The 10,460-nt window shown below is 36.9% G+C and overlaps 1 protein-coding gene across 1 annotated transcript in view; it reads left to right on the top strand.

Moving 5' to 3' along the window:
- The window catches only part of BCHE (butyrylcholinesterase), a 32,463-nt gene extending 22,465 nt beyond the window's left edge, over positions 1-9,998 (top strand). Inside the window, exons 3-4 of the mRNA XM_010122015.2 lie at positions 1,499-1,665; positions 8,494-9,998. Of these exons, the coding sequence (XP_010120317.2) occupies positions 1,499-1,665; positions 8,494-8,621 (295 nt within the window). The 3' untranslated portion in view covers positions 8,622-9,998. The remainder of the gene's footprint in view (positions 1-1,498; positions 1,666-8,493) is intronic.
- The last annotated feature ends 462 nt before the right edge of the window (positions 9,999-10,460 follow it).

Genomic DNA, 10,460 nt, shown 5'->3' on the forward strand with positions numbered 1-10,460 from the left:
CCATTAGCGTTCTGATCTTGAACTGAAGTGCAAGTCAGCTCTGCTTAAGTCATCATTCTCATGAGCCACAAATAAATGTGCAGTTAAAAAGGGTGCAATAAGTTAATCAGAGCTGAATTAGTAAAGAAAAATCAGTATAGAAGTGAGCGATTCAGGAAGTGACATGTGAAACTCTTACTCTAACATCACGTTACTGTAAGGAGCCAGTGCCTCTGAGTAAAGCGGAATACTAAAACATGGGCTGAAAACTTGATTAATTCCGAATGAACTAAGAGATATTGGTATTATTTCAGCAGCTGACTGCTCCCACCTACACCTGGTACCTTGTTCCCACTCTTGGCAAGCAGAACTCAAGTGGGCTCCACGCAGCCTGGACTCCTCTCTGACTGCTGCCTTCTGGGAAGAGTCCTGGTGAAAAGTAAAGTAGAGATAAGCAAATTAACTTAGATAATAGTGTTCTTAATTTATCCCACCAAGAATCATCTCTTGTTCTACCCTAAACCCCAGTCCTTGATGTCAGCTTCTAGAAAAGGAGTCCTTCTGCTTGCACTGCAATAAGATGTTTGATTTGTACAGTTAACCTCTTGTGAGCTAACATAGATTATACTGTAAACAGTCACAAATGATCATCTTTTTTTTTGTGAAAAATCATATTCCATCTCATTTGTTCCCTATGCAATGCTTCCCATTTTGTTTTTTTCCTACACATGTAAACCAATTATTTTTTCTCTATTCATATAGATACTGCATATTGTCCTTTTTGGAAGTGAAAAACTGGATGCCTGTCCCTAGAATCTTATTAATTCTGCTGTATTATCATCACAACTATTTTAATACTAACAGCTGTGATCCTTTTAACATGCCGAGCCGGTTTCATAAAAATCCAAGCATTTGTACCTCTTCCCAGTTTCCAAAAGATCCGAAGTTGCTCATGTTTGGTACTCCACTGATGGGTCTTAGCATACTTCAAGGAGGAACTGTTCCTTCTTAATAAGGAATAATTGTTTCCTCTCTCAGTATAGTTCTCATCCAATGTTTAGACATTATTTGTACCTTTACTTGCATTTTTATCTGAACTATTTAGTCCAATCTGTCTGAAGGGATCAGTAACATTCAGACTAAACCATGAACGACTCAACCTCCCACACTGCTTGATTGGTTTGTTCTTAAGTCACTCACAATAATTTACAACTTCCGTGAGAATCTCCAGATTCAACAAGTGTAGTTTGTGTATGGTGGTTTATTAGCATTTTTCTCTTAGGTCAGCACAGAAAGGGGAAATATCAATATATTTCCTCAAAGGGGAAATATCAATATAAATATATATATTTTTTATGAAGTTAAACCTTTTCTTGTGTTACTTACAAAAGTATACTTCAATGATGCCAAACCAACATACTTAAGCTGAAATAACTGTTAAATAAAAAAGAAATAACCCTTTATTGATGTGTTGAGGTGATTTCTCACTCCAAATAAAATGTTTCTTTTTCTTATTTAGAACTCCAAATGGGACCCTGACTAATGGAACAAGATGGCCAGTCTTCACCAGTACTGAACAAAAATATTTGACATTAAATACCAACACTTCAGAGATACTTACAAAATTACGTGCTCAGCACTGTCGATTTTGGAATATTTTTTTCCCCAAAGTCCTGGAAATGACAGGTAAAAATACTTTTCTAGGTGCTTTTACATAACTTTTCTAGAAGTCTTATTTGCTTGATACAAACACAATACTGTAGTTTAAATCTTTACATTCCCATTTGTAACTGAATCTCCATGAGATGTTCAGATGTTGGACAAAGCTGTCCATGCTGTGGTGAGGGTGTACCCTGTAACGCGCCCTACGCTTCTGGCCATGAGCTCACCACCCTGTTATGTTCGAGGACAAAACCTGGGGCCAAGGCAAGTCTCAGAACTTGTGAGATGTGCTGATGCAGCCACAACGTGAGACGCTAGATCTCTGTTCTCAAGCTACCCCCTGTGAAGGTCTTGGTGCTGCCTGGCTCTGTGTTCCTGGGATACTGGAGAGAGAGAAGGAAAGATATTGCTAAATAGAGCTTGCACTGAGATTTCTGGAGGCTTTAGATGTTCTGCATAAGCTTCATGTATCTAAGGTACATTGTGGGATGTTATATTGGGATTATATTATCTATTATTTATGGGATTATATTGTTATGCAACTAATCCACAGAGGATATGAAGTGCGTCGCTGTTGCCAAAAGGGGATTCTGTTCTACATCTCACATTAGAGCGCTGTGTGTTTTATTTCTAGAGTGTCAGTCATTGACAACAACCAAGAGGCTTCAGGATTTGCCTGTGCAAAACAGAACTGATATGTGCCTGACTCTGTATACAATGGGTTTATGAAATCTCACTACCCAGAAAAATATAACAAGCTGTTTGAAACTTTAAGCTCAGTTGAACACAAAGGACTGAGATTTTCTTTAGAAGCCCCTGACACTGTTTTTGCAAAGCCCACCAAAGAGACCAAGCCTCTGTGCTTCTGGACTTCAAAAGGAATTGGGTTTATAAAGTGATTTTGCAGCTCTGGAGCTGCACTCTGTAGTTTGACTGGAAGGGAGGAGAAGAAAAAAAAAAAGTCTGATTTCAAAAATAAGATACACTTTTAAAATGTTATTTAGTAATTTACAAGCTTTCTGTCAGATTCAGTTTGAATGTTAGTATGTTAGCATTTTAAAAATATGTAAACTTTCACGGCACACAGATGATTGTTTCTGAAATAATTTATTCCTTCCTCATTTGAGGCTGTAACTGTATTATGGCTCAACTTTTATCCCCTCTCAATTCAATAGGTGTTTTTCAATTAAAATCAAGAGAAGCAAAATCAGTAGCTAAAATGAATAATTTATAAAGCATACTCTGCTTTTAAAAAAAATCACAGTATAGCAAATTATGGATGGATTTGAAGGAGGTTTCTCAAATTGTGACAAGCCCTTTATGCTGAGCCAGGAGAACTGCACTTTTTTTTTTTTATGTATTTCTTTAACCTGGCTGTGAACCCCTGTTGAGTAATGTGCATCCTACAAATGAACTGTGCATAACTAAATGCTCTGTGGCGGAGCAGAAGAGAGCACATCACTAGACGTAGTTCAACACATCTTGGCAGGACAGCAGAGTCACTTTGCATGGTCCTGTGGTGCGAGGGATGATGAAGCAACACTTGTGGATGCACCAGGAGACATAAATACATCACTTTGCCATAGTCAGGAATTTACAACATAAATTTATGTAATTTAATTAAAAGACATTCCTGAGCATATTCTTAGCAAAAAGGAAAGAATCATCATGCCTGGATCCTAATATAGAAATGAGACTAGAATATTGTCAAGAAGTAGTGCTGCTTTGCCATGTATGTACATCTATCAGTCCTTGAAATATTCTAACAGAAATACTATGTTTTTATATTTATGTTCCCTGTGCCATCTTATACATCATTCTGACAAAGAAACTCTTAAGATTATCCTTACAAACATGATATAATACTTTATATTGTAATAATTCTTTTCACTGAAATAATATTTTGCATTTCCTGTCTCCTTTTATGCCCAAGGAGCAGTCCATGTCATAAATACATATATTTCCTCGTTTTCTGAGGGTCTATCCTTTCTATTACTTCTTCCGTTGAAATACTTTTAGAAAAAGAAGGCTGCTTTAAAGTGATATGATATACGATGACAGAGAACAAGTAGTAAGGAAATTTTACATTATCGTTATTGCAAGTTATAGTTCAAGTAGGGTGCAGATAGGTAAAGTGGAATTATATCAGGTAGAACCTGAAGAAGACAATCAAACCAATTTTACAGAATTTGCAAGGGGATTTCTCATCGCGCCCAGTGGTCAGAATTTGACATGGACGTGCTTGGTAACAAACTACTGGTTTAGTTACTGATTCACTCCTAGCACAAGCCTTTCTACCTCCTCGAGGTCCTCTTGGCATGTAACGGCCGGCTCCAAACGCGTTCAGGATCTGAGCAGGCCTGTTCCCATGATAGGCTGGGTGAGACAAGTTCCTTGAGGCAGTTACATGTGTGAGAGAGGAAAATATTTAGTCCCTGCCATCTTTATGGTTAGATGTTTTCCATTTTCCTCAGGCAACCAAATCAGATATGTTCCAGGAAAATTGTCATGGTTACGGATTGAGAAAACTAATTAAAAAAAAACGAAAAAAAAAAAGAAGCCTCACACACTAACACAACAGTAACAGTCATATATAAAATGCTAAGCTTTATCTCTACAGTATTTTGTATTATTTTGGGAGATTTCTCAATGTCTTCTCCTTCAATTTCAATATAAAAGTGTATAATTGAAGACATGAGTCAAAAATGGTAGTTTTGTGTCCAGCTTTATAGTAACCACTAGGCAGGTAAACTGGACCTAGATGTGCCTTACATGGGCTCTCAATTCCAACTAGACACAATTTCTACACAGATTTCAGCCCTACTGCAAAGGCACCAAGCATACCCTCCAATCCTACTCCAAGACAAGCTAGGAGCATTCTGCATTTAATATTTCATTCAAGGGCATGGGCAATGGGACAGAGCTTTTCTGATGACTGCTTCTAAAAGAAACACACTGGAGGGACAGTAAACAGTAAGTGACTCTTAAGTGGCTTTTAGAGCAATCATATGTTAATTATAAAAGCATCTGTGTTAGACTCTACCTCCTTAACAGAATCTTTAATGCATCTAGAGCCCTAACTATTTATACGTGCCTGTTTCCTCTTGATTATAGAAAGCTGCAGGCAGCCAAGACTTCCATTTGTGTTCCATTACTATTTTAGTGTGCCTAACACATATTTTTCTATTTTATTTGATATTACTGCACCATGTATCATCTATAGAGAGACTAAACATCAAAGTAGGTAATATAAATACATTATACTTTAAAACAACCCTAAAAAGATTTTGAATGTGGAGGCAGAGAAAAGTTCAACCTCTTGGCCAGTGAATAATAAAAGTAATTGAATTTGCTATGATCCTCCAAACAGTATCTGGATTCTATAGAGCTAAATACTCAGGGTAGTAAGAATATTAAAACTGTGATGAATTAGAAAATTCCCTATCAGAATTCATTTACAGTTTCCACAGACCTAGATGGTGCACTCGTTATGCATGCAGAAAAGCGAAGTAGTCAAAAGTAACCTCGCCAATACCACTGCACCTACCAAAAAACTAAGATTGTACTCAGTGCACCTATGGGCAATAAGCTATGTACCTTAACCACCTGATTTATTTCTAACTCCAGTACCCTGTATTCTGGGTCATCGGAGAAATAATAGCCCTTACAATATTTCATCTCCCAGAGAGCTCTATTGACTTTTGGAAGAAGACAATAAAAAAAATAAATCTGAAGTCCTTAAAAATACATATGAAAACAAATATGTTGTTGTGGTTAAAAAAGCACTGGTATTCAGGGTGTGTGATTAAAGAACACTGAATAGACATACTGAACCATAGATATTATTTGTTTTATCTTTTCTGAACATTTGTGTAGAAACTACCACTATAAGAATCGACAGCATAGATAAACTTGTAGCATTTATCATACTAATGAATCAAGAAGGTTGCAGGTACCTGCATTTATGAGCTGTTGAGGACAGAAAAATTAGTTTTAACTTGTCACCCTTTATTAATTATACTATATCATAACAGCTATATGGCCTTTGTCCCAATCTTAATGTTAATACACAAAAATACATTCAATATTAGCACTTTATTGGCACATCTAGCAGTTTAACAAATGATGGTGCGGAGATAAATTTAACTTTGCTATAATGCCATTAAAGCAGGGGCTGTATGCCTGTGTGGAAAGAAAAGAAATGCCAGCTGTCTGCACCGACACTGCTGAAGAATCAAAAAAAGCTTTTCATTTTTTTTTGGTCTTCTAAACTGGCACCTTTCTGAGCACAGAGGTATGATTCATTGCCTACTGAAATCTCCTCGTTTCTCCTTGTCAACTTCCCTGGGCTTTGCATTAAGCTAATTGGTCTTTACTGTAAAGCTTGGGATTGCTTAAATGACTGCAAATAGCAAAATAACCTCGCTGTATTATGAGCTGACTTCTGCAATATGGGAGCCCATTGTAGTAACCCAGTGCTCTGAGCTGTAATTATCGGTCAAGTTGACTTCTCTAATCTTTTTTTTCCCCCTCCACCTTCTAGCTGTCAGCTCATCTAAGTCACAGGTTGTTGCTTCAAAGAGATTGATGATCTTGGTGATAATGGGATGCATTGACTTGTGACTTCAATTTGGATCTTATCACTGAAAAAAAAGCAAACAAATGGGAATCTAAGTTCTTATTTCAGTGTTTTCCTTCCCCCTTTTGTCTTTTAGATTCATAATGGTGGCTACTCTGAATTTCTTGTTGTCTGCTTTCTCTAGCAGACTCACTTCTTCATTGTGATCTTTAAGAAGCACTGAAATGCCTCATAATTTATACTCTAAAACAGTGACTTTTAATTTAAGAGGTATGTCTGGTAGAGGTATTCCAGTTTCTAAAGTCTTTGGGTAGGCTTCCAATACATCTAAACCTGAACAATGAAGGAAGGAACAGGGGTTTTTTTTTTTAATTCATAAGTTGAGGCTCTGCCTGGGTAAATAAAACTGGATACACATAAGAGTAAGACAAGAAATACAGTTGAAGCATTTTTCTCCAAATAATACTAGTACCGGTTCATATGCTAAATTACCAATACATTTGACATACGTGGAAAATTTGGCTTTACCTGAGACCCTGGCTACATCTTTAGATTAAGAAATGTGCAAAGGCAAGTTCTGAGTCAGGAAAGTAAAATGTTGTGCATGTCTTCTCCCCATAGCTCTGTGAGTCATATCTGCATAGCTTAGTAATCAAAACACGGTTTTATTGTCACCAGTGTTGACAAATCCTCCGAATTAATGACAATTGTGGCCTGAAGAAAAAACTTAATTATCTGAACTTTTCTTTGATCTCCAATGTAACCAAGCTTATTTACATCTTTGAACTGAGGGAGAGGAGTGTGGTTAATTTTTTAAATAATTTTTCCTATATTTGTTCTTCACAATTTCCCTTTTGATTACAAGCAGAAGTACAGAACCTCCCCAAGAAAAAGTATCTTGGTTTAATTTCTAGTCTCACTGAAACCAAGAAGTAATGTAAATCCCATTTCAAAGTCTCATTAAATTGCCATCTGGATTTCCAGACCAAAAAGGTTTGGAAATGTTGAGCTAAACTGCAGATAAGCAACCAAATTACTGGATGCTTCTCCAAACTAAATCTTTGAATCTGTTAACTCTCTTTCCAGAATATTTTCTCTACTGATGTGTAAAACACAAAAGTATTTCATTTTCACATAACCAGTTAAACTTGCTGTGCTAGCAGGTCGTAAAAAAGGGGAAAAGTGTGTATTTATGGAGGGAAAGGGCCTATGCTCTACTGCAGCAGAACATAAAGTCAAAAGAGCATAAAGAAACCATGGAACTGTTATCTCATGAACACAATTACCAAACTTTTCTGGAAGGAAGCTATGTCAATATGGGACATGGAGATAATTAGATCCAGAATGAATAAAGGCATTCATAGATCATAAATCGTTCTAAACTTTAAGAAAAAGTCTACAACTCATCCAAAATAATAAGCCACAGTATGTGATACAGCCTACATACGTTATCTTCCCTTGTTGGATGGGTTGTTCCTGCAAGGTCGCTGCATTTCTCCTTAGTGTTAATTACCTTTTGGGACTGGAGGAAGTGATCCCTGTCCATAAAATAGTCTGGGAACCTTGTAAAATGATACATTTTTATTACTCTTCTCATCCTCACCCTCTGCTCTGATGCCTATAACAAATTCGGCAATAAATATTGCCTTGGGACACAGGATTAGCCGGCAAATGCTTTGTAGGCTAGAATGAAAAAGAAAAGATAAGATGGTTTTGTGCCACATTTTACAGTATCCTTCTCCAAACTTGTGCCTCTTAAGATTTAAACTTGCAGATTTATTCCACAGGAGGGTGAAATCCTGGCCATCCATTGAAATCCAATAAAACTAATGGCAATACTATTGTTGCTTTGAACAAAGCTGTGATTTCACTGTATCTTTATAAGCACTTAGCTCAGTTTGCATATTGGGGTATGTAGGTTTCACAGTAGAGTATACTGAACCAAAGTAATATTTTCAGGACTTAAAAAAAAAAGTGACTTTAAAATGATGAATTTGATAAATAGAGGTATTATTCAAAAGCAACAAACCCATGCATAAGAATATTTATTACTCTGCGGTGTGACAGAATGACATCTTTGCAGTCCTTCCTTCCTGATGTAAAGATAAAGTGTTAATCACTGAATTTTCAGTCATTCCAGGTTTAAGAAAAGAGGCAAAAGACCATCCTACAATGTATTTGGAGCAAATGACATTGATAATCAAAATTACTTTTCAATTAGCATATAAAGAGATTCAAATTTAGATTAATGTAACCCATTTCATGTTTTACAGGAAATATTGATGAAGCAGAACGAGAGTGGAAAGCAGGATTCCATCGCTGGAACAATTACATGTCAGACTGGAAAAATCAATTTAATGATTACACTAGCAAGAAGGAGATATGTGCAGGCTCTAATTAATATATTTACCCTTTCCAGTATGTCCGTATTACTGTTCATCAGCCAAATACACAGGTAGCTTTCTAACATGTCTTATGCAGAATTTATGGATATAATTTTCATTCCCCAGATCCTTCATTTATATTTTGCCTCATATCTCAATAAACACTATGAGGCAGCCGTACCCTTTGAAGCTTCACTGTGTTAAACAGGACTATAGAGATTAAAGTCTGAAGATTAATGATGTACATATTATTATAAACACTAGCTGCTTAAATTCACACTTCAAAGAAACAATGTAATCTGTTATAGAAAAACGGATTTTTTAAAATAGAAATAGCAGTGTTTTACAGTATTGCCATGCAAAACACAATTACTTTTGATCTTTAACTGCAATGCCACTGCACTTAAGCCTTGCTTCAGACATAATTTAATTGACATAAACATAAAGAGATAATAATTTTGCCGGACACACCAAATGATATTTGCTTGTTAGACCAAAAAGTTTTAAGACTGCTATTAAAGCCCGAATCATTGCTTCTTTATGGCCAAATCTGTAGAACAAAGCCATAGTAGGAGAGTATTCAAACTATGTATCAAAAGCCTAAAACATCGGTGCTCTGTGTGCAAGTGCAATGGTGAAACAAGCCAGAAAAACGGACGCCTCTGCTTCTGCTATCCTCCATTTTTCAAGGAGTAGAGACCTACAGATTCACAAAGCAATGTTAACTCACAGCTTTCCCTGCTCAGGCACCCAATGTCTTCAACTGGTAAAAGTCTCTGCTATGGAGGTAAGCTCCAATTATTACTTTTTTTTTTTGTTCACCAAGTTGCCTCCTAGTCAAGAGACAGCCCCGCATTTACTGGAACACTATGGACAAGTTTTTACACCTGCAGAACAGCTTTTATACCTGCAGAAGAGCATCAATGCAAGTGTCAGCAGGTTCATCAGAAATCAGCCATGAAAGCACAATCAGCCAGCCAGCTCTCAGCAGGAGAGCAAGACCTGGCCAAAAAGCCTTTGCTCCTCTTGGGGAAGGACATCACTGCAGAGGGACCTTGTGACTGACCTTGGTGGGAAGGACCCAGCTCTTTGACACAGTCAAAGCTCACTAGCTCTAGTTGCCATGCAAGTAGGCATCTCCTGGATCTCTTTCTACCCCCTAGAGCTGAATTGGTTAGAAGCTTCTAAAAAAAACCCCTTGGATAATTCTTCTTCCTACATCTCTGCTTCTGGATGGAGTTAGAAGTTGTATGCCTGAATAACATCTTAATTGCTTGCTTTTCACTGGTCCAACTGGGAAGAGTAAATGCCAAAAATCTGATAAACATAAGGAGTATGTAAAAGCAACAACCCATCTCATAAATAAATTATCCTGAACCTTTTTGTAAGTGTAATAGCATTTCAGTGCATCTATTTTCTGTTCTAGTGATTGCGAGCTCTTGCAAAATTCCTTCTCAAATTGAGTAGACTGAAGAGATCTAGATAATGAACACAGAGCACTCTCTTTCTGGCAATCAGTTTGACCGCACAGGTTCCCTACACTGAAAGGATTTATTTTTGCAGAAAGGCCAAATTCTGCAAGAGAGGATGGCTTATCATCTTTTCAGTTCTTTTTAAGAGAATACAATTATTTCTTCACTAAATTATGGAAAACCACCTTTTAGCATAGTATTTCCAAAGACTACAATCAAACCTGTGCAATCAAAAAAACCTGGTCATTTTTGAGCAAGCTGATTAAAACTTGAAATTGTCTGGGATTAAAAAGCCCTCTTTGTTCAACACTCCATGTTTATACCACAGGTAATTAGCTCATTTCATACATTGGCATAGTGACTGCTATTAACAGTTGCATGGAG

This window comes from Chlamydotis macqueenii, chromosome 9, assembly GCF_036417535.1.
Source record: "Chlamydotis macqueenii isolate bChlMac1 chromosome 9, bChlMac1.mat, whole genome shotgun sequence".
Taxonomy (NCBI): Eukaryota; Metazoa; Chordata; class Aves; order Otidiformes; family Otididae; genus Chlamydotis; species Chlamydotis macqueenii.